Raw genomic sequence first — 25,634 nt, forward strand, 5'->3', positions numbered from 1 at the left:
GCTATCTGTTAAAATACAGCCAATTTAGTTTTTGGTGTTTAATATTCTCATATCTACAAGTTCTTTTATTTAAAAATATTCATGACAGAAAGTCATAAAACTGCTACATAATCTACATGTTTTTGTCATTTCTCATTTCTATCTCCTGAATCATGCTTTCCATTCTCATCTATTTTCACCTTTGTACTCCCATTGTTAAGTATCATAGTACGCTACTATTTGGTTTAGAGAATCTTATCAAAATCACCATAGAATCTATCATTTTATCATCAACAACTGATAGTACATAAGCTACAGCTGTTTTCATGCTATACCCCGCAAATAATTATCACTAGTACATGCAGAGACATATGTGCCTTGAAATAATATTTCTTATCATTTTGGGGCATGTGATAAAACTACTCCACCTACTCCACCAATGCTTTTCTCTGCCTCTCCCAGGGGTATTTGTGAGCCATTCTATTTTCTTTGGTCTAATTTTGTTTATAGCAAGAATACCAAAATTGGTATACTCCAACTCCTCTCACATTATGTCTATTCCTTGGTCATTGAATCTTATATTTAGAAAACCAACATTTACTTTAAAGACTGTTGGCGATCTCAAATCTGTGTGAATCTTAGGACTCTTTCCCTCAACTCTGCCCTCATCATTGCAGAAGGTGAAGATCAAGGTGAAGGAGTGCAACAGGAGCAAGGGACATTTTTTTATTTTTATGGTTCATAGATTGCCATAGTCAAACAAATTTCATCATCATCAAATGTTCAAGACATTGTTCATCAAACAAATTTCTTCTTCATGATTAGATAGGCTAGTCCTCAGAAAATAGAGTCATTCTTTTTTCTGGGAATAAACAGTATTCATTGGTATAATCTTGAAGAAACCAAGGTCATTTCCATATCATAATGAGGCATTAGAAAAGGATTTTACAGGGGACTTTTAAAAGTACCCTCAAAATTTTGTTCCCCCAAATTCACCAATATAATGAAGGCTTTCCTTAATTTCTCTCAAAATTACAAGGATGTTAGTAAAGCATTCTAGCTGTTCATCTGTTATTCCTTACTATTGCCAAATGGCCAGGCTATCTTCTTTTCTTATCATGTATTTCCCTGATAAGATCTTTTACTCCTGTTCTTCAAGGTTTCTTGTTGGTTATAAGTTATTACACACCATGTGCCTCTCTATTGCTTGCTATGTAACATTTATTGCAAGTTTTCCCAAAAACATTTTGATACATGTCTCATAGATATTAAATAAATATCACTAGAATTTTGGTTTTTAAACGATGTCTTAGTTTCTAGGAGAAGCCTAGGGTCATTAAAAGAACTTTGTACTTTCCTAAAAGTAATCCAGCTTGCTCTCCTCCTGTTTAATTCCAAGTAATCATTTGTATTATCCATATATATTTATATTATACTGCTTGGTAAAGTCTATAACGAATCCATCTAACTGCATTCATAACTTGGACAATAGATTTTTCATTCACTTGGTCATTCCTGTATGGACGATAATACAATCTCATCTGAATGTTTGAGGATAGCTTTTCAGTAAGCTCTGCAAAGTTCTGGGACTTGAAACAGAATGCCATCTACAAACAAGAGTATCTAGAAGACCTCAACATTCATAGGAAATACTTTTTTTGTCTTGGATTCTGGGATAGATTTACTCCATCATGATATTGAATACCTTTGGCAAACATATCTCCCAGTTTTGTGGTTCATCTGATGTTTATGACTAGTGGATATTTGAAAAAGTTTATTTCTTTTGTTATATTTTCTATGGAATCTTGAATGATTTTGATGAAAGACATCTTGATAGAAGAGATCTCTTAAGGTGTTTTGCTCTACCAAATAAAATGGTTTTTCATAATCAACAAAGAATAAGTACAATTTGATCTTGTATTTTCCACATCTTCCAGTCATTTTTGGTATTAATAAGGTCTGAGATTCCTTCCCCTCCACACACATTCCTTTGGTATTGACCCTTCTTTAGCTACATTTTAAATTGATACCTCAATGACCTCACAAATGTCACCTTCAGCACAGATCTACTCTATTGACACTTGTTCCAACCTACTTTCTTTGCCATCTTTTTATAGTTCTACTTCTGTCTTCCCTATAAGAATATCTTGGTTGTGATGTTAAGAGTTCTGTCTTCCACCATCCTTTGTAGCAAAAATAGTTTGTTGTAAAAAATCTTTATAGCTCTTTGCATTTTTCTTCTGTTTGTTGATCCCCTTTTTACTTGGAAAATACTGTTGGTGGTGGTGGTGGTCCTTTGTTCTCAAAGAGGATCAATGACATCCGAGGGTGATATCTCCCTTGGAATGATTTTGCTTAGCGGTCTCTTCCTAAGTTTTCTTTAAACAGGTTCTATACTCCACTGTTTTTCCCTTTTTATGAGGCATTACTACTTAAAATCATTCATCATTTGCTTACCATTTCATAAATGAGTTGATATTCTAAACCAGTTGCCTTGAGCAGTTTAGCCAAGTGTTTGCTGACTGAGGTGCACATTTAAGGTTCTTTTGGTTTCCTTGTTATGGCAATTATTTTAACTCAGTTAAACTATATAAAATTACTATAATTAATGTTGATGTAATTTTTGCTGTCTGTTGTCCACTTTTCATAATAACAGTATAAAGCATTTAACATATATCATCTCCTTTAATCCTCACAATAAGTCTATGAGGTAATTACTATTATTATCCCCATTTTACAGATGAGCAAACTGAGATTGACAGAGGGTAAGTGACTTGCTACTTGTTTAAATAGAACAGGATTGAACTGTTTCAATTGAATTCTTTCTTTTTCTCATTACTATTATTCTTCTAATTTTTTTCTTTTTACTATTTCTGATCTTTACAAGTTGGTGATCTGCCTGAACATAGATATCTGATTCATGATGACATATCAACAAGCAGTCTTTTTTTTTTTTGTCTGTTAAGAGATAATCAGTCCCATATTTTGTGATTTTAGAAGGTGCTCTCTGTGCACTTTTTTTTTTTTTTTTTTAAGTTTTCAAGGATAGAGACACGGGCTTCTTTGGAATTTCTAGTGTCTCTCTAGGCTTCTTCCTGAACCATACTTTCTGATCTATTTCTCACAATCCATATCTGTTTCCACCTTTGCTCAGAAGTCACCACGTATTAGAGCACATATTTGTGTGTGTGTGTGTGTGTGTGTGTGTGTGTGTGTATGTTTGTCTAGGGGTATCTTATTAAAATTTTAAAACACAGGTCTGAACACGTCACTCAATAAACCCCAGTGGCTCCCTAGTATCTTTAGGAGCAAAATTTAACTCCTCTGTTTTAATATTTAAAGACCTTCAAAATCTGGCCATAACATTCCTCTCCAGCCTTTTCCCACCTTACTCCACTTCTTACACTCCACAGTTCAGGTAAACCTGCCTTCTTACTGTTCTTCATGAAAGGGACTCCATTTCCCACCTCCCTGACTTTGCACTGATTGTTCCTCATAACTTGAATGCACTTTTTCCATGTTTCATGCCTGAATGAACTTCCACTCTTAGTCTAAAAGTCAGCTCATCTTCCATGTTGTCCATAAAAATTTTCCTAAGTCATTTCCCTGCCCTCCTAGTGTCCTTCCCAGCAAATCCCTATGTAATCATCTTGAACATTACTTGTATATGTGCATATTCACTGATGACAGAATATAAACTCCTTAAAGGCAGGAACTATTTTGCTGTTATTTTTTTGACTGTTATGTGCAAATTTCTATATATAGGTTGCAAGGGCAACACTTGGAAGGAGGAAACAACAAAACTGTGGGAGGGGGGAGCTGAAAAGTGGGTAGATAGCATATAGGAGTGAAGGCAGTTGAACAGAGTAGACAGGGATTTCCCTTTCCATACCTCGGGAGCAGAGGCATCCCTACCCAGAGATTACCTTTCCAGTGGGGAGGGATAGTTTCTATCCTCCTCCAAAGGGGAGTAGCGGGTGAGGGGGATTTAATTCCTAGGGCCTTGCTGCCGGGGGATTCTGATGGGGTCAGGGACAACAGTTGGGGCAAGCCTAGGGCCTTACCCGCCAGACCCGTGGACACGGTGACCTGGGCATAAGTGGTCCCCACAGCGCCCAGGCCGGAGACGCCGTTGAGCGCTGCCACCCGAACGGTGTAGTGGGAGTGTGGGAGCAGGTTGAGCAAGGTGACTGTCCTCTCTCGCAGTCCGGTCTGGCGCGGCACGAAACTCACGCTGGGCCCACAGGACTCGCAGGCGCCCCCGGAGCCCCCGGGTCCCTGGCCAAACCCCTGCCCCTGCCCCGCGCCCGGGCCATCCTCGGGGCAACGCTGGCACAGGACTGTGTAAGTGATGTCGGAACGGCCCCCAGAGTCCTCCGGGGGACTCCAGCGCAGCAACAGGGTGGAACGGCTCAGCCTGTAGACCAGATCTCGGGGGGCAGACGGAGGACCTGGGGTGGGGAGCGGGGGCAGTGAGATCGCGTCCGGTTGAACGACCCGGCCTGCGCAGCGTAGAATTGGAGTCGGGAGGGGAGAGACCGAGAGGATCAGGGTTTGGGGGAAGGGGTAAATCTATAGAGTTTGAAATCGGCCGGTGGTGATGGAGAGTTCAAGAGATTGAGAGGGGAAGGCCACATGGTCTGTCACCCGGGAGGGAACTCCAGGAGAGGACATTGAGAATTGGAAGAAAATATAAAGCTCCGAGGATCCAACTCGCTTTAAAGATGAGGGAAACCGAGAACTGGAATGGAAGTGATTTGACCGCGGTCACAAAAATAGGAAATAATGAATAAGGAAGGAGTGCTACCCCCGGCTATTTTGGGCGGCTTGGGAGGGGGCGGAGAAAAGCGAGGAGGAAAGGAGAGGGAAGCAATTTCCCCTTCCTCTCTCCCTACCCACTTTGACCCCCCTAACATTTATCCAGAATATGCTTTAAGTCTTGAATTCGCCATCTCATATTTTTTCTACTTAAACATTGGAAATTCTGTGGGATTTGAAGACTGGAACTGAAAAGCCACGGGAAATGGGATTGGGCCTTGGAGAGGTGCGGGATGTAGCATAGGGCCTGGGAATGGGTGAAATATGGGAAGGGGCTCCGATTGGATGTCTGGGAGGGGAAGGGAAGAGCTCTGCCAAGGCTCGAAGAAGAGTCTGGCGCTGCCTGACCAGGTCTGAGGGCATCGCTGGGTCCACGCCCGCCCCAGGTGACTCACGGGTGCAGGAGGCTGAGGGTGGGTCCGCTGGGGAGCGGGAGTAGCTGTCCTGGCAGACGCAGAGCGTGGAGGCGTTGGCCAGAGCGCTGCTATGTTCGGGGCACGGGGAGCAGAGTGGCCTCCGTGGGGACACCTTGTAAAATCCAGGGGGACAGGCTGTGGAGAGAGGCGACAGTCAAGGGCAGGAGGCGCGGGAAGAGGCGGACCCAGTCTAGGACCACGAGTGGAAGAGGGTGGGCGCGAATCTGGGACCTATGAGATGTAGGAAGGCTCCCCCTCGAGATGGAAAATTCAGGGAATTCCTTCTAGTCACCCAAATGGATCCTAGGACAAGTTTTCTTGCCTGATTCTAAACGGGCTCTGGGTTGGGGGCTGGCTGTGGCCAGACACACATTTAATCCCCTATAGCCTCTTTCTTTAGATGAGGCCCCTTTCTTCTCACCACGGTCTGGTTATTAGATGCCATGAATGGCAGGCTTTGTCAGAATTCCCAGGGAGCCTAGGGGGATTTTAGAAACCTGGGCTTTCCTGCCTTCCTCTAAGAGCCACAATAGATCTTCCTAGGGCTTCCAATTTCCCCCAACTCTCCCCTCAAATTGCCCTTCCCCACACATCTCCATTACAGTAGGAAAAATACTGGAAGAATGAGTTAAAGTTTCAACTCTGCCACTTATTAACCGCTCATTTTAGGCAAGTCACTATTCCTCTATGATCTTCAACTTCCTCATCTGTAAAATGGGAAATGGTTATATTTTTACTGATTGACTCATGCAGTTATTAACAGTATCAAATGTGAGGTAATGTACATAAAGAGTTTCGTATTATAGAAATGTGAGTAGGGGTTACTAGTTTAATATGGAGAGAGGTGGCAAGGCAAGAAAGCTGTTGCTGCAGTGAAAAAGATATCAAAACACATGAACTATTTCCTGTCAAGGACAGAAGATCTGGTGAACACATCTAGCAGATTAGCTAATATGACACAAGAAGAAAATAATAAAATGTTGGAGGATTGGAACACTAATGAATTGCTGGTGGAGTTGCGAACTGATCCAACCATTCTAGAGAACAATTTAGAACTATGCCCAAGAAATTATAAAATTGTGCACAACCTTTGATCCGGCAATACTGCTACTAGGTCTGTATCCCCAAAGGGAAGAATTCACATGTACAAAAATATTTATAGCATTTCTTTCTATAAAGAATTGGGAATTGAAGGGATAACCCTCAATTAGGGCATGGCTGAACAAGTTATAGTATATAAATGTAATGGAATACTGTTGTGCTGTATGAAATGATGAGTAGCTGATTTCAGAAAAATCTGGACTTACATGAACTGATGCTGAGTGAAGTGAGCAGAACCAGGAGAACATTGAATACAGTAACAACAACACTGGGTGACAACCAACTACGATAGACTTAGCTCTTCTCAGCAGTACAGTGATCCAAGACAATTCCAAAAGAATTGTGATGGAAAATGCTACTCACATCCAGAGAAAGAATTATGGAATATGAATACAGATCGAAGCATACTATTTTTAGTTTTTTCAATTTGTTTCTGTTTCTTCTTTCTCCTGGTTTTCCCCTTTTTATTCTTCTTTCATATGATGAATATGGAAATATGCTTAATATGATTATATATTATATAGCCTATATCAGATTGCTTGCTGTTTTGGGAGAAGGTAAGGGAAGGAGAAAAATTTAGAACTTAAAATCTTACATCTTGGGAAAAATACTATTAACTGCAAATAAAATAAAATAAAAAGATCTGGTGAGCAGAGATAACTAAGGATTTTCCTTTCCTAGGCACCTCTTACTAAGTAAGCTAACTAGTTAGCTGATCTGAGTGGGGGAACGGATTATCTTGTCCTACAGGGAGAGGACTAGACAGGATAGCTTGCAAATTGTGTGGTGGCACTCATTGCTGAGAGGGATCCCTAATCTCTCTTTTCAAGATTGAGTACAGAAAGTATTTAGCGAAGGGCTGCCAATTCTCAACTTTGAAAAGAGTATGCCCTTAGTGAGAAAAATCTGGGGCTGAAAATGAGTAGACATGTCCCCCCCCCCAGTCTTTTTCCTGGCCCTTTCTTTTCTTTCTCCATATTGTTTTACATGCTGATCTCATCAGCTGCCATCACTTCAATCATCATATCTATACAGACAACTTTTAGATCTACCTGTATAATCTTAACTTCTTTCCTGGGATGCAGTCTTGCATTTACAAGTGCCTTTTACACATTTTAGTTGTATTTCCTGTAGATATCTTAAATTCAAGATGTCCAAAATTTAACTCATTTTTCTCCCCTTCCTCCAGACCCTTCTACTTTTAACTTCTTGCTTACTACTACATCTCCTGATCATCCAAGCTTTCAATCTTGGTACTGTCATCTACTCTTTACTGTTTCTCAACATTCTCATCCAATCAGTGGTCAAATGCTGCCACTTTTCTTTTTGTTATACATACATTATATATACATAACATAATATAACATGTAATATACATGTGCATATGTATATATGTATACTATATTATGTTATATATAATGTTATGACATAATACATTATATTATATAATATTATATTATATATACACACATATATAGCTATGATAGCCTCTTTTCTCCTCTGACACTACAATTACACTGGTGATGGACCTCATCACAGCTTGGCTGTAGCCTTCTGGTAAGTCTTCCTGCCTTAAGTCCCATCCTACTTTAATTATTTTACACTCAACTGTCAATTTGATCTTCCTAAAGTGCAAAGTCTGATTATATCACCCCCTCTCTCATTCAATGAACTCCAGTTTTGTTTATTACTCCTTATTATTTCCAGGATCAAATATAAAATCAAATCCTGTTAGACTTTCAATGCCTTTCATAATCTAATCCCTTCCTACCTTACCAGTATTCTTATATTTTACTTCCCTCCTTGTAGTCTGCAAATCAATGACACTAGTCTTCCTGCTATTCCTTGAACTAGACATTACATCTCCTGACTGAACATTTCCACTGTCTGTTCTCCATGTTTGCATAAATCCAAATACTTGGGCTACTGTAACACTTTTACAACTTTTTAATAAACTAATAGTATAATACTGATAATCATCATATTCTGCTCCCCTCCCTTATCCCTTAAAATTGATTGCGTTTTATAAAAACAGGGACATATGCTTTAGTCACTCATAATAATTTTTTTCTTTAATTCAATGAATTAAGAAAGTATAGCTAATAGAAAAGGTCTAGAGAATTGCCTCTTAAATAGCAAGGAGAGGCTTTACAAGCTTAACTCCCTCTCCCGTTTAACAATGAAAGGCTTTATAAGCACCTTCCATCTCCCTGATCTATTACTTAGTACAAAGATGCTTAAGTTCTTTTATGTCACAAACCTTTGTGGCTGTCTAGTAAAGCCTATAAATCCCTTCTCAGAATAATTTTTTTAAATGCATAAAATAAAACACATAAGATTATAAAATAAATCAAAGTACAGTGAAAATAAAAATGTGATTTTCCTCTCATACAAGTTCATAAACTTCCTGAAATCTATCCACAGATCTCTTACACAGTGAATAAATTCTAGTTTATTCTCAAGTAGCAATGAGAGGCTTAATAGGTTCTTTGCTATCTATGTCAATGAAAAACTCTTTACATACTAATCCTCCACCAAACTCATTTACCACGTAGATAAGTCCTAGATAGTTGCTTCTCATTTATCAATGGAAAACATCATAGGTACAAATTTTTGTGACTACAGATGGATTTTAGGATTAAAAAGGAAAGAAATAAGAGAAGAGTTTGAGGGACATTGTTCCTGTTGCTCACAGGACAAAATTTAGTTTCTTGAAGACAAATGTATATGCTCTGAGAAGGGAGTATCATCTATGATCTCGTCTGACTTAGAAACAAAAGATTTGGACTCCAATATTTATTGTTTCTATGATACTGGGAAAGTAATTTAAATTTTCTGAGCCACTTTTTAAAACAACTTTCTGGTTTGGCCAACACATTCTTTATTACAGCAGTGAGGTATAAAGCATTCAAATACTGACCCAAGTCTGAGCATCCTAGGAACTCCTCTATGGATTGCTAAACAGGCTAAAGGAAAAATCACTCAAGGGTAGAGGATCATATAGATAGAAGTGCACAAGTTAGGACAATTGAGGAAAGGTATTGCTACTACCTATGTGACCAATGAGTCTTTGTAGTAATTCCAAATTCCCCAGGAACATGACCAAAGAGACCTCCCCAAAGATCTGATTCTACATAAGTAAAGGAGTTAGGATCTATGTTGGAGAGATTACCTATAACCATGAAAGCACTGAGCCACTTTTCTTACCAAGAAAATGAGAATAATAATACAAGTATTTCTTGCTTCTTAGGATTTGGGGAAAGAATGAAATTTGTAAAACTTAAAGTGCTACTCAGCAGAGGTTGTTATTTTATTAAAGTACCTTCCATAAACCCCTAATTTCTTTTCTTAAATTTTATTTTATTAAAGCTTTTTATTTACAAAACATATGCATGGGTAATTTTTCAACAATGATCCTTGCAAAACCTTGTATTCCAAATTTTCTCCTTCTTTCCCCCACTCTCTCCTCTAGATGGCAGGTAGTCCTGTTAAATACTCTAAAATATATGCATAAATCTGAGACCTGAAGGTAAAGAATAAACAGAAATTTGAGAACAGGACACATCTTCTCTGTGCTATCCTCAATCTACCCCTTGGTAGGCTCCTCCATGGGGGCATTCAGAGATTCGGAACCCCTTTCAGTTCCCTACATACAACTTCAGGAAAAAGCATAAAAAAAGAAAGGGTTGAAGATCCTTTCACATAGCAAATGAAACCAGACATTGAGAGGCACTCACCGGGAAAGAGGAAGATCAAGCAAAGGTTGTAACTCCAAGAAAATGTCATAGCATCACTCTTGCTGAAAGCCACAACATCAGAACAGTGGGCAGGAGTGGGGTCAAGGTAGAGAAAAAGAGTCTGAATTCTGGGTCATGGGCCAACAAAACTATGGCAATATTTCCAAAGCTCTGAAGGGGTCATGGACTTCCAGAAAGGGCTGGATAGGTTAGATCTTAAAGCTGAGGATCTAGGGTTCAAATCCTTTTTGTGTATGACCCTAGAGGACAGAAATCCTAGAGGATCAATGGGTCAAGATGAACAGAAAAGGCTAGGATCCTCAAAATGAATGGCACAGTCAGAAGGCTTCCTTCCCAATGCCAAGGAATTCTTAATCACAGTGCAACCTGTCATATACAGTAGACATTTAGAGTTCATTTTACCCTTATATTTTAACCAAGAAGTCAACGATACAGAGATCAATTTCAGCTCAACATTAAAAAAAAAACAAAAACAAGCAATAGATTTCCTACTGGCCTCTCCTCCTAGAGGCTCTTTCTACTCCAGTCCATCATTTCAGCTATCAAATTGATCTTCCTAAAAATCTGACTATGCCATTCTCTGATTAAATGCACTTTTCAAAAAAGTCCCTTATACCTAGCTCCTTTTTATCTCCCCAGTCTTCTTAAAACCTACTTTTCAAATCCTAGTTTCCTTCTGGTATCCTTAACTTCATTTGGCTAAAATCTTACCTTCTACCAAAAAAATCTTTCTAGAATTTCCTTAACCTTAGTGTCTTTTTTCTGAGATTATCTACATTTTGTCCTGTAATATCTTGTTTATACCCAGTTACTTGTGCAATATCTCCCCTAGACCAGGAACTTTGTTTTTGTTTGTGATTGTTTGCCTTTCTTTGTATTAAATTGTGCTTAGAACAGTAGACAAAATATAAACAGGTGCTTAATAAATGCTTGTTGATCCCTTGACTTGAGTCAGAGCTGTCCAGAGTAGAATGGATTATCATAATAGACACCTTCAACAAAGGTGGAGTAGCCATTTGTCAGGTATATACTCATTCTTAATCATAAACTCAGACCTTTTCTTTTCATAATTTAATGAATAGATTTCAACATAATTGATTTCCTTTGTAATTTTATGTATTTTATGCTTTTGTATTAAAAATATAATTCAGAGACCAAAGATATTGATAGCATACACATACAAAAAGGTGTAATAGAAAGAATTCCTGCATATGATAAGAGGTTAACCTAGATCATCAATTCTCAAATTTGTTGTTCTTTGGACTCCTTTATACTCTTAAAATTATTGAGAATGTCAAAGAACTTTTTCTTATATGGATTATATCTATTGACATGTATTAGAAATAAAGACTGACAAAATTTCAAAATGTTTATTAATTCACATAAAATAATAATGAGCCACTGTGTGTTAACATTAAGATAAACAAGATATTTATTTGAAAAATGTTTTCCAAAACAAAGAATAGTGAAAATATTGTTTTGCATATTTTTGCAAATTTATTTAATGTCTGGCTTAATAGAAGGTAACTGGATTTTACTTTTACATTCAATCTCTTATGACATGTTGTTTTGGCAAAGTATTGGAAAAAAAACCTCCAGTTTCTTATATATATTTGTTATTGGAAAAGGGAGGAATATTTTAAAAAATGACTAGCATCTTAATGTTATTATGGAAAAATCTGTTTATTTCTTAAATCCCCTGAAAGAGTTTTAGGGTCACTTGGGGATTCATAAGAATTAGAAAAATGTAAATTAAAACAACTCTGAGGTACCACCTCATACCTATTAAATTGGTTAATATGACAGAAAAAAAATGATAAATGTTGGAGAGGATGTAGGAAGATTGGAATACTGATGCATTATTAGTGGAATTGTGAACTGATTCAACCATTCAGGAGAACAATTTGGAACTATGCCCAAAGAACAATTAAACTGGTATATCCTGTGATCTGGCAGTACCTTAGGTCTACATTAAGTCTACTGTTAGGTCTACATCTCAAAGAGATCATAAAAAAGAGAAAAGGATCCACATGTACAAAAATGTTTATAACAGCTCTCTTTATAGCAAAGAATTAGAAATTGAAAGGATACCCATCAATTAAAGAAAGACTGAAAAATTGTGGTATATGAATGTAATGGAATCCTATTGTTTTATATGATGAGCAGGTAGTTTTCAGAAAAAAAAATTGGAAAAACTTATATGAACATGGGCTGAATGAAGTGAGCAGAATCAGGAGAATATTGTACACAGTAACAGCAACATGGTGTGAATGATCAACTTTGATAGGCTTTGCTCTTCTCAGCAATACAATGATCTAAAACAATTCCAAAAGACTCATGATAGAAAATGCTATCCACATCCAGAGAAAGAACTGTGGAGTCTGAATGCAGATCACAGCATAGTATTTTCACTTTTTGTTGTTTTTCCTTTCTCTTGGTTTTCCCCTTTTGTTCTGATTTTTCTTTCACAGTATGATTAATGTGGAAATGTGTTTAACATGATTGTACATATAGAGCCTGTAGGAGATTGCCATCTGGGGGAAGGGATGAAAGGAGAAAAAATGGAAATTAAAATATTATAAAAGTAGATGTTGAAAACTAATAAACAAATTTTAAAAAGTAGAATCCTTGACTTAGATGAACTCCAAGGTCTCTTCAAATTTTATGATAATCCAAGCTGTCCGAGTGTGAATTCAACCATTCAATTTAAGAAAAACTTACTAAATACTTACTATGTATAGGTCACTCTAATATAGATACTTACAGCTACTTCATCAAACACAAGACAGCTCTTGCTCTCAAGATTCTAAAACTCCAAGAAAACACACAATCCTTGTCAGAACTGGAATTTTTTTCAAAGATTCACTCTTGTGCTCATCAAGACTTATCTGCCTTAATTCTCATATACAGGATAGTTGGTCCAGTATCTGGCAACAGACATGGAAAACCAAAAACCAGTGAAGGAAAGAGGGTGGCTCTATCATTAAGCATTATCCACTGTCACTGCCTATCATCCATCATTAACCATTACTATTACCTAGTCTTACTGTTGGGCAACAGTCAATAGCTTGGTGGCATATTGGATAAAGCCCTGGACTTAGAGTCAGAAAAGCTTGAATTCAAATCTGGCTTCAGATATTTACCAGGCAAGTCACTCAACCTCTGTCTTGGTTTCCTTGTTGGCAAAATTGGGATAACAATAGCATCTACCCCTGAGTATTGTTATGAAGAGCAAATGAGATGAAATTTGTAAAGCACTTCGCAAACATTAAAGCACCGTATAAATTCTAGTCAGCTATTTGCAAGTCTATATTAAGCACTTACTATGTGCCAAGGACTTTGCTAAGAAATAAAGACAAAATTAAATAAAGAGATAAAGGCAAAATCACTATTACCCAACATCCTTGCATTTGTAACCACTGTTTACTCTCAATGAATATCACCCACTATATCCACTATTATCGATCATTTTCTCTAACTACACCAAGTAACAATTTTTCATCATTGCTGTCATCATTGGTGGTTATTGCTAGCCATCATTACACATCTTACCCACTATTGCTGACTATTATTTGCCATCATTATCACCACCCACCATCATTCAGTATCATTGCCCATTGTTCTTCATCATTATCCATTGCCCACCATTTCTGCCAGCACTAGTGATTATTGCCATCCATCACTACCCCATCACCAAACATCACTGACAATTGTTCAACTCTTGCCAGGTTAGTTGACTTAGGAAACAAGCATCTTTCAGAAGAAAGAACCCTTCATTTTCTCCATCCTATTCCACCTCCTCTCCTTTTCTTAGAGCCTCATGAGTGCCTATTTCTTTCTTTTCTTTAACCTTTGATGGCACAATTAAACTAGACATTTCCTTGTTACATGGGTCCTGGGCTCTCTTATGAGATTATGAAGTCTGAGTGGGCTCAAGGCCAGATAGCATCAGGGAAGATCTGAAAGCCGCCCTTCCTTCCCAAGACAGGTCCCCTGGAGTGGCCACTCTGTTGTCTTCTCTCATTTGTAGGCTAGTGTTGGGAGGGGAAGTCCCCCATTTTTTTCTCTTTGAGCAGACAGTCTGGGCTTTCCAGAGAGGCCAGTTAATAGCCTGATTCCTCTCCTCTTGGAGAGCGGGAAATGAATTTAATTATGTTTATAAAGGACATAAAGTATTTTCCCTTCAAAAATGTGCATTATTTAAAATCCATTTCATAACAAATTAGAGGCTTAGACCCAGGGGGTGTGGCTGGAGAGAATCAGAGCCAGAACCCTAGCCAGAATTCAAATTAGAAGTGAGATATGGCAGACAGAAAAGCTGATGTGATAGTCTCCTTTACTATCTGTTGAGATCTAAGAGTCATCACTGTGGGGGTCCCTCCACCAATATAAGCTCATAGCTCCATATCTATATCGATATATACATACATGCATACATATATATTATATATGCATATATACACACCTATATATTTGTGTGTATACACACACACGTATAAAATTTGTAAGTGACCATGACAAAAAAAAAGAAGGTGACCAATCCGACCTGCCCTGAGGAGGAAGTCTCTCCACACTGAAATCGGCTGGTTATTGGACTGCAGACCCAGAACTTTGTGACTTTGGTCAAGTATCTTCTCTTTCATCTTTGAAATAAGGAGTATTAGAAAAATGATTTTTAAAGTACATTTGATCAATCAATGACTGGTCATTTGTTAATACATGGAAGAATGGCAGCTCAGTTTTTTTGAAGCTACCAAATCTTCACAGCTATTTTTCTGGGCCCTATTGTAGACCAAAAGAGCCAGAAAAATTAGAGTCTCTGTCCTTCCATCTCCAACTTTTCCTCAACTTGTCTTTCCCTCCCTGGATTGATTCATGTTCTTATAGTCTGCAATCCCTTGGAGTTCAGAGAACTACAGGATGAATCCTCAACCCACACAAGCCTTGTATACCCAAGGCCTAAGGTCCTCCCAAAGCTTAGGATAGGGGTAGGAATGCAGAGAAAGCCACCGGCAGCATGGAAGGATAGATACAAATGTGGGTGGCAAGACAGACAACTGAGGGGCCAGATGGAGTCTCTGGAGGTTGGAGGGAACTGGAAAGAGAGATCTCAATTCAACTCAACAAAAATTTATCGGCTATTGTGTTCAATGAACTATGTTGGACATGGAGAAGGATATACAAAGATGAATAAAACGTAATTCTTCTTCCCTTGGAGCTCACAGTCCAGTAGGAGGATATGATACATACCCAGATAGCAATGTGATCTAATACAAATCAAAACAAGCCCAGTTCACTAAAAAGGTACAATGTGCTTTGTGATGACTGAAAAGGAAGGTAATTATTGACTGAGAAAATGAGGAAAGGCTTCTGGGATGAAGTTGCATTTGAGTTGGGCTTTGAAGTAAGATGATAACAAGCTGAGATAATGTTGGAGAAGTGAAGGAGAGACTTAGGAAATATTGTGAGCAAAGGCACTGGGATGGGAAAGTATGAGACCTGTACAGTAATTTAGTCTAGTTGGAGTGTACTTTACATGCTGGAAAATAGTGGAAGGTAAACATGGAAGGGTTGAGTGACACCAAATGGTGGAGGGACTTGGAATGCCAAACCAGATGGGCTATAGGAGGCCAATGAAGGTTATTGAACAGAGTGACATGATCAAAGCAGTGCCTAAGATATAAAACCCTCATAATCTGCTGGACCTTGTGTTCACCATAGACCTGGCCTCCTTCTTGTCTTGCCATGGGCCTACATGCAAGTTGGGCTTTTCCCAGAACTAATGGGACTTTGTCCTGGACCTCTGTGAGGCAATGGGGGAAACTTCACTACAGTATATGCCTTTTTCCACAAGTGATTGGGGGTGAAGGGGGGATTAACAGTGATCTAAGCCCCTAGACAGTCTACCAAGATCCCTATTTTCATGAACATGGGAATGAGTCTGCACCAGGATTTGGAAAAGAATCCCCCTCTGGGAAATCAGATCTCTTCATAACCATCCTGCTCTGACTGTGCCCTCACAAAGATGTCACATTCAGCTTTCCAGAAACTTGATCTAATGTAGATCAAGTAACTTTCTCCTCCACTCCGTTAAAAGCCTTTCCTCATCCATCTGAATGGCTGTAATAGAACGTTAGCTACATAGTCAAAGGACCCCAAATTGTGGCTCAACTACCTCTAGCTTTCTGACCTTCTCAACCCTTCCAATCTGTAAAATGGGAACTTCCCTACTTCACTGGGCTGCTGCGCTTTGAACAATGCTACATAAATGTAACATGTTATTCTCGCTCTTATCAAACGCAGTCCAGCGCCCTGCTTAGTTTGAATCCTGGACGGTGGGCAAGTCACTTCCCCTCTGAGCTTCGGTTTCTTAATCTGTCAAACAAGAATAATAAATCCCAGTTTTCCTATTGCCAGCGGGCGAGGTTGAGATTTGAACGAAGACGTGTCTACCAAGCACCGGGTGTTGCCATAGTTCAGTGAACTGTCCACTTACCTTCGCAGGATTCCTCTCGCTCCTGGAAGCCCGCGCTGCAGCTGCACCTGCCCACCGGCACGAGCCACTCCCCATCGGCACTGCAGTGCATTCGAGGGGGAGGGCGCCCGGGCTCCCCCTCCGAATGGGCCACGCACGTGCCGGTGACTTCCACCAGCGACGAGAAGGCAGCCTCTGCCACGGTGTCTGGGAAGGCTGCCAGGTTCTGCACCGTGGCCAGGCACTGCTTGTAATACACTCGCACGGAGACCAAGGCCACGCAGGCGCCCACATCTTGGAAGGCCAGGTGAAAGCCGTCCCTGCTCAGTGGCCCAATCTCCCTCACCTCCACGTTCAGCTTCATCTTCCGCTCTCCCAGATCCCCCTGAGTGAAGCTCTCATCCGCCGCGATGGTAGCTACCTTGCGCTGGCGAGTCTCGCTCAGGCTTCCACCTAGCCCAGCCCCGCCATTTCCCTCCCCCTCTACTCCAGCCCCAGCCTCCGCCTCTGCCTCGGTATAGTAGAGGTTGAAGGTCTCCTTGCAAGATCCTGCCACCCCCGGGATGCTGCTACAGTCCCTTAGTGTGAACTTGAGCTCGATGAAAATCCGCTGCCCACCGCGCCGCCCGATCCAACCTGTCTGCAGCCAGTTGTTCTGATTGGGTTCCAGGACGTTGCACACCTGGTAGGTTCGGATTGGTCGGTCGTTCTCATCCACTCCACTGATTTCCTCCCACTGCAGGAAGCGGCAGGGGGGAGAGGGTAAATCAGTATCCAGCAAGAGAAGAAGGCTTCTGTCTTGGACAGAAGTGATATATAATGGCACAGACAGAACCCTGGATTTGGAGCTAGAAAATCTGAGTTCAAATTCTGATTCCCCACTTTCTAGCTTTGTGACCTTGGATAAATCACTTCACTTCCCAGAGTCAAATCTAGCAACAACAGTAGATAGCATTTACAAAGCACCTACTAAGTGTCAGGCACTTTATAAATTTTATTTCATTGATCCTTCCAATAATCTTGAAATGTGGGTGCTATTATCCCCATATTACAGCTGAAGAAACTGAACAAGATTATCTGACTGTTTAACCAAAGTCACAGTAGAACTTGAACTTGGTCTTTGGGAGGAATGTGGGTGAGGTAATTAGGTTTAAATGACTTGCCCAAAGTTACACAATTAGTGTTAGAGGCCAAATTTGAACTCAGATCCTTCTAACTTCAGGGCTGGTGCTCTACCCATTGCACCATCTAGCTCTCTCTGAACTTGGTCTTGAAGGGTACACTAGATGATCTCTAAGGTTTATTCCAATTTTAACATTCTGGTTTTATGAATGGAATCTTAATTCTGCCTTTCACATGCAGTATAGCCTTGGTCAAGTGCAAATGCACTAGTTCTGTTATATAAAATGAGGGTCTTCAGTTGGCCAATATTTAAAGTTCCTTCAAATTCTGAACTCTATGAACTTCTAACAAACTTTTCAATTCTTGTCCTCAATTTCACAATCTGTAAAATTAAGGGATTAGATTAGATTAGTCTGGTCTAAAATGTCTGCCCAATTTCACAATCTGTAAAATTAAGGGATTAGATTAGACTAGTATGGTCTAAAACACACCAGAGCTTTCAGGGTTTTTTTCCAGAAGGTCATTGCCATGTTGTCCATAGACTCAGGCCAAGGCTGCCCCATGAAAGGACTTGGATCCAAGTCTTACCATACAAATATATGTAATCTGTGACATCTTTAGCACAGGGAACTCCTGTTGTGTAAACTCTCTCTACCAAAACCATCTATGACTCATTAGGTAAGCACTAGGGAATTATCTGACATTCATAGAAGTTAATGAATAGATTGCTAGATTTGGGGTTAGAAAAACTTACTTTCTTAGAAACTAGCTTAGTGATGTAGAGGAAGTCACTTAACCTCCCCCATCTGCAGTTTCTTCATTTGTAAAATTCAGCTGATAATACCTATTACCTCACAGTGTTGCTATGAGAGATAAAAAAGAATTTATATAAAATGATTTGAAAAATTCTTAAAAGCAATATGTTAATATGAGGCATTATTATTAAGTGACTTGTCCAGAATCTGAGACATCATAAATTTCAGTAAGAATTTCAATCCATTGTTCCCTGATTCCAAGTCTACTCTTTCTTCCTTCATAGAACTGTTATGAGCATTAAATAGGAAAATGATTAAGTACATACAACTTTAAATACTATAGATATGTGAGCTATTTTATTATTACTATTGACAGAGGCAATGTGTCCTAATGACTAGTGTTGAGATAGAAGCCTGTCTCTGACACTTGGTGAGTCTGTGATCCTGGGACCTCTCTGTGTCTTACAGAGATATCAGTGATCCTCTGTTAATTGATTAAGACTGGGCAGTGGAAAGGACATTGACTCAATTGGTCAACAAATATTTCTGATGGCCCATTTTGAGCAGGACACTGTCTAGCACCAATGCCTATGAAGAAACCATATTCTACAGGGTCAGAATATGTTAGATTAGGCAGGGACCTTGTCCATTACATAATTAACTCCTTTATTTTACACCTGAAGAAAGCAAGGCTAAGAGGGGGAGAAGTGACTTGATCAAGATGTCTCTGGTAGACCTAGATTCAATCTAGATCCTTTGTTTCCAAATCTGGTACCCTTTTCACTAACCCATGATGCCCAATGGTGATAGCAGCCACTAAAGTCTAAGCAAGCTGGGATTGTTGATAATTTCTGCTGTTGAAGTGAATAGTAAAAGAAATGATCCAATAATCATATCTTTGTCTTTGATACACACTGTAAGAACTGCCACTTTAGATTTGCCTGTATAATGATTTTTCATTCAGCTTCATATTAAATAAATCTACATGCCATGAGTATACAGCAGAAGATGCTTTATCCTATGAAACATATTGGATAGTGGGAAAGGAGAACATGGTAGTAAACAATTGCTATGGTGAATTATTTCACAAGTGGGGAAACTGAGGTAAAATAGATCAATTTTATTTGTCCTCAGATTGCATCCAACAGTTGGCTATAGAAACCAGATATCAGTGACTCTCCTACTGAGGCCCTTAATCTAAATTTGTCTCCTTGGTAATCTAGGTACTTCTCCCCACTCCTATCAGGACACTGACAGATAATCAGACATCTGTAGAGCAGGTGGCTGAGACCAGATTCCTGGTGGCCAAATTCTGCACCTGAGCTGCAGTAATAGCAGCTGCATTGCAGTACAGATCTCACATCAACTGGGCCCTGGAAACTCAGAACTTGAGTCCAGAATCCTGTTGTCTAGAATTCAGGGGCCCATAACAAACTGTCTTGATGAACTATGTTCTTCAGAGGAGTGGGAAAGGGAAGAAAGCAAGACACATATAGTCAGTTACTCCCAAAGAACAGCAGCTGGCTCCTTGGACTGGCTGAGATGGTAGAGGTGCTGAGATTTCCATTTGGCCACATGTAATCCTAATCTAGAAAGAGAAGGGCTGCAGTTCAGAACTACCTAAGGCTCTATTACTAAAGAAGACTCTGGCCACTGCCTATGTAGTGGTGAAAGGACTAACCACTTCTATTTCCACCCTTACCACTCAAGGAGCAGGAAAGAGAAGGAAAGACTCACCCCATTACTGGGCAGTGCAGTCCAGCCTAGCTCAGCTTGGGATTCCTTGGAATCCAGAAGGACAACTAGAAAGAGGGAGCGAGACAAGTTAGTGCCATGGAAGGGGTGCAGATGTTCCAAACAACAAGAAGATCTGCAAGAGAATAAATCAAAAGGTCTCCTTCTATATCTTTAGATTCCTGAGGAGGAAGGCCTATGGCTGGAGTGAGGAATGAACAATTTCAGTCTCTGTGTAGAGATGTTAAGCTTACCATTGCCTAAAAAGAGGATCAAAAATCCTTAGGAGTCTTTTGGAATAACTCTGACTACTCAGATTATATGCTCTTTGTAAACCAGAAGAATATTATAGAAACTGATTACATTAGAGTCCCATGGGTCCATCTGACCTAATCTCTGCTTTAAGCTTGACTAGACATGGTCGAAAAGGTGTCTCTTTATAGGGACATAGATGACAAATCCCCCTGTATGTCCAGGCCAATAGAGCTCAGCTACCTCCCCAGAAATATTCTAAATCTCTGCCATTGCTCCCCTCCTCACCTGGCATTCCAGTGGTAAGAGGAGGGGTTTGGATCATGATATTTAATATTAAGTTCTCTGGGACTTCTTTGAATACAATTCTATCTCCTTACATACGAAGTACTGGAGAAGTAGAGAGAGTGACTTAAGAAGGACACATAGGTAGTAGAGGAGCTGGGATTTGAATCCACTTTTTGGGGGGTCAAAGTAAACCCTTAAATGGGTTTTCAAGTCATCTCTCTGCCAGTCCAAACGCAGACTATTTCCTCGTCTAAATCCCCATATAGGAGAAGGATTAAGCCTTCTCTACACTTTCTCTAAAAATCTTTCTCACATCTTTTATTTAAGCCTAGAGAAAAAGGGAAATGGTTTTGAACTCAGAGGGGAGCCCCTTTAAACACCTAATGGCTTTCCCCTGGGGAAGGTATGGGGACACTGATTAGCCTCTCTTTTAATAAGGCAGGAGATCAGAAGTCGCCAGAGTTACTATGCCAGAGAACTCCCCTAGATTAGTCAACTAGAGCCAAGGGTGGAGAGCAGTCCCCAGAACAGTCTTTGCTTCCAGACGTATGTCTCGGCCCAGCTACAGCCAACAGAGGGAGGAGCCCAGTCTCCGGGTCCGCCCAATTCTGACCAGAGAGGTGGCTGAAGCTGGCAGCACCATGGACAGCGACTCGGGCTCTTGCTTGTCTGTCTCGGTTTTTTGGCCTTTCCCAAGGATCCCACCCGCGTCTGGTCTTCATTTCTCTCGCCTTCCCATCCACATAGCTCCTTAGCCTTTCTGAGATTTACCCATCATGTTTATCTCTTCCTTGCCCCCTATCTCCCTCTCAAAGGTCTCCCTTATACATCCCGCAATATCTCCTTCCGTCAGACACCTTTCCGGTCTTTTGGAAGTTCTCTTTAGTCTCCGGGACCCCCAGTATTCCGCCCCATCTGCAGTTCTTGGACATCACCCCGAGACTCGGAAGCCCCCTCTAGTCTGCCAGACACTCCTCCGCCAGTCTCTCGGAACCTCTTTCCTTCCAACTACCACAAAATGCCCCGCCCCCCAATACTCTCCCCACCCCCCACCCCTTAGCCCTATCATCCTGTGGCTTCATCCCTTTTTGGTCTCCCGGACTAACCCCTTCCCCTCAGTCTCTCTACCTTCCTTCTTTGGCCCAATCTGCGCACACCCCTTAAACTCCCCCCCTCCCCCCGATTTCCTTAGCTTGTCCTGACTCTCTGGCTCCTCAGGCTCCAGACCCTCCAGCTCTCCGGGCCCTGGCTCCGAGACCCTGACCGCTGGCCCTGCAGCTCTCCAACCCCCTGGCTTCGGATCCTGGACTCACCCTCCTCGGCGGTGCCAGGCCGGCTGGGCCCCAGAAACAGCAAGAGGAAGAGCAGCTGCAAGCAGATAAGCAGGCGCTGGGGGCTCGGGCAAGCGCCAATCTCCATGGTCCAGCTGACTGAGATGTCAGTGCGGCCGCCTGGACCCCAGCTCCAGCTCCGGTCCTGGCTTCAGCCCCTGGCCCAGCCCCGGCCGTAGCCCTAGCCCCAGTCCTGGCCCCCGCCCCACGGAGCCGCGCTCCGGACCCCGGCCCAGGCTGGGGGCGGGGACGCATCTGAGACCGTCACCTGCCAGGACCAAACAGCAAACGCAGTCCGAGAAACTCAACCAATCTACATCTAAGGAAGGCGGGGCTTCTTCTCTGGGAGGCGGAGCTTTGTAGGAAATGAGGCGGGGCCAGGGCCGCGGGAGGGGGGAAGGGGGGCCCACCAATCCCTGTGGAGCAGTAGGCGCAGGGGGCGTGGTCCCACGAACCGAAGATCTGCACGTGTTCACGCGTGGGAGAATCGCCTCTGAGGGACCCGAGAGCCCCTGAATGCGCAGGGTGGGGCACCCGGTAAAGCCCGTGGGCTGAGGAAGGAAAGATGGGGTATTTACAGAGAAGGAGGACTACCTACCCTCGTACCCCAGAATGGAGAGTGGAAGGAGACTTAGATCTCCGTCCCCAAGGGAAACTGCTCTGGCAGGGACCCAGATTCGGGTGCATCTCCGCAAGTGCGGAGTGCCCGAGACCCCGGGGCAAAACTTTCACGCTCTCAGGGCTTCGGACCTCCACTCTCCAGGATATCCTTAAGAAGGGGAGTGGAGAGTCTCGGGAGGCTCTGGTTTTTCCCGGAATGGCTTTTCTTGTATTCAGTTGTAAATTGGAGATTTGGAATGTGACTGGTGACTGGTGGTCTATTTGGACCCCCACCCACTGGGGCTCTGAGGCTCTTCTCTAACCCGATGGGCGCCGCCAAGCCTTTCATGGTTGGGGAGGTGGGGAAGGTAGAGACCATATTTGGTTTTTTTCATAGGCCTTCGCGTCACAGCTCCACCTGGGGAGGACATAGGGGCTGCAGAATCTGTTGAGAATCCGTCTTCTAATTCTATTCCCCACCCTCTCCTTTTCCCTACCAGCTTCAGTTCCTATCCCTCTCCAGCCTAAAGGGGATACAGGAACCCTGTTATTAGCTAAGCCCTTTCGAGGGAGAGAGGACTGGCCGGCCTGGCTGAGACAAGTGCCGTTGTGTGTATTTGGTGGTGGGAGCATGAAATTATTTGTATCTTTTCTCTGTGCAGTTAAGCAGAGAAACAGAGGAAGAGAGAGAAAGGAGGGAGGGAAGGGAAGGAGGGAGAGAGAGACAGAGAGAGAGAGAGAGAGAGAGAGAGAGAGAGAGAGAGAGAGAGAGAGAGAGAGAGAGAGATCAGTCCTTGACCTTGAGCGAAGGTTGTCTATGTGGTCAGGATCAACCCAGTGTGTATGTGTGTGTGTGTGTGTGTGTGTGTGTGTGTGTGTAAGATGTGTAGGGGAAAGGATGGGGATTTTGGACAGGATGAACTTCAAACCATTTCTCTCCCCATCCAAGGCCACAGGAGTCCTAATTACAGGATGCAGAAGAGACAATATGTGTGCCTGTAAATGTGTTTGTGTGGAAAGTCTGCAGAGGCAGGATATAGGCTGGGCAAAGTTTGAAAATTGCGCCCCCTCTTTGTGATTATCTGATGGAGCCTTTACCCTGAGGTAGACATTACAAAATTAGGTCCTCCCTAATTAGAAAAACGTGTGTAGGGAGGATTTTCTAGATTTAAACCCCACTTTTAAAAAAAATCTTCATTTAAAAGAGTCTGCATTATAAAAACAACAGATGATAATTCTTTAAAGAAAACAGGTTATAGCTGTGTAAATACAGAATTCTGCACTTCTATGGGCCTTTTTTCCGTATCTGGAAAATGACAATAATACTATAGGCCCTACCTACCTCCATATAGCCACAATGGAAATCAATTGAGTTAATATATATGATGCTCTGTAAAAGACAAATTACTATAAAATATTTTTTTCCCCAAAGAACAGGTCAAAATAGTGTCTCTTCATAAATGGTGGTACCAAATTATTAAAGTACAAGTTCTTTCTATTGAAAAAAGGGGGAATGACAAATCTGCTAAATAGGAAGTGGCTTGGTGGTGATCCAGTCTTTAAGGCAGTTTTGTTCAAGTGTTTTAGATGATATGTTGTGTAGAGCAAATATTTGTTGTATTATCATCTATCTCAAAGCAAAATGTATTAAAACATTCTTTTGAAAAACATCCCTCAGAAAGAGACCCACAAGTGCAAAAATGTTTGTAACAGACCTTTTAGTAGTGGCAAGAAACTGGAAACTGAGTGGATGCCCATCAGTTGGAGAATGACTGAATAAGTTATAGTATATCAATATTATTGTTCTGTAAGAAACGATCATCAGGATTATTTCAGAGAGCCCCGGAGGGACTTACATGAGCTGATGCAAAGTGAAATGAGCAGGACTGGGAGATCATTGTACACAGCAACAACACGATTATACAGTGATCAATTCTGATGGACATGGCTCTTCAACAATGAGATGATTCAGACCAGTTGCAATGGTCTTGTGATGAAGAGAGCCATCTGTATCCAGAGAGAGGACAGTGGGAACTGAGTGTGCTTCATAGCATAGCATTTTCACTCTTTTTGTTGTTGTTTGCTTGCATCTTATTTTTTCTCATTTTTTCTGATTTGATATGATTTTTCTTGTGCAGCAAGATAATTGTATAAAAATATATATGTATGTATTGAATTTAGCATATACTTCTACAATGTTTAACATATAGGACTACTTCCTATCTAGAGGAAGTAGGGGAAAAGGGGAGGGGGGGAATTGGATCACAGGTTTTACAAGAATTAATGTCGAAGATTTATCCATGCATATGTTTTGAAAAATAAAAAGCTTTAATAAAAAAGCATCCCTCATTGTGACCTGATAAGCTTCCTATTTTATTCAATCCTAGTGCACATTCTATATATTTGTGTCTATTCAAGTACATATATATAAGTACATAGGAATAGAAATGGAACCTGTAACTTATGTGGGAAGTTCCTTTACTAAGATAAGCACCTTCTCTGCAATTTATAGTCACAGAGAATTGCCTAGAACATTTAGAGGTTAAATGACTTGCCTAGGATCACACAGCCAATATGTGTCAAGAAGAGGGAGGGACTGTAATCAAGTCCTGCTGCCTTCCAGGCCAATTAGTTCTCTATCCAGTAGGTTCTTATTTGTAGCAAATTTTATTTTATTTATCAAATATTGATTTAACCCTCACTATGGGATTAAGAAATCAGGGAGGGACTATCTGGTGGATTTTGCCTTCAAGGAATTTAGAATCTGATAGTAAATTATTGATGTAATGTTTTTATGGAGAAATAAGTGGATCTACTATGTACTAGTAGATGTATATGACAGTTTTCTCATATAAAGCTGTGTCCCTGTGTGCTGGGATTGAGGAGAGAGAAAAAAAGAGGGAACTGTTTCCTTATGGGCAGAACTAATTTTCTCAATCTCCCAAAGGAAGCTCTAGACAGAGACAGATACAGAGAAGTACTGTTGTGTTTTGTTTTGTTTTTTA

General features: G+C 41.0%; 1 protein-coding gene across 2 annotated transcripts in view; it reads right to left on the reverse strand.

Moving 5' to 3' along the window:
- The window catches only part of EPHA10 (EPH receptor A10), a 43,096-nt gene extending 20,774 nt beyond the window's left edge, over positions 1-22,322 (reverse strand). The window contains exons 1-5 of one of the 2 annotated variants that reach the window (XM_051987734.1): positions 22,012-22,321; positions 20,162-20,226; positions 16,569-17,283; positions 5,193-5,348; positions 4,044-4,430 (exon numbers count right to left, since the gene is read on the reverse strand). In XM_051987734.1, the coding sequence (XP_051843694.1) occupies positions 4,044-4,430; positions 5,193-5,348; positions 16,569-17,283; positions 20,162-20,226; positions 22,012-22,117 (1,429 nt within the window). In that variant the 5' untranslated portion in view covers positions 22,118-22,321. Of the gene's footprint in view, positions 1-4,043; positions 4,431-5,192; positions 5,349-16,568; positions 17,284-20,161; positions 20,227-22,011 lie in introns of both variants that reach the window. The other variant, XM_051987733.1, reaches the window with a different exon arrangement.
- Between the last annotated feature and the right edge of the window lie 3,312 nt (positions 22,323-25,634).

This window comes from Antechinus flavipes, chromosome 3 (assembly GCF_016432865.1).
Source record: "Antechinus flavipes isolate AdamAnt ecotype Samford, QLD, Australia chromosome 3, AdamAnt_v2, whole genome shotgun sequence".
Taxonomy (NCBI): domain Eukaryota; kingdom Metazoa; phylum Chordata; class Mammalia; order Dasyuromorphia; family Dasyuridae; genus Antechinus; species Antechinus flavipes.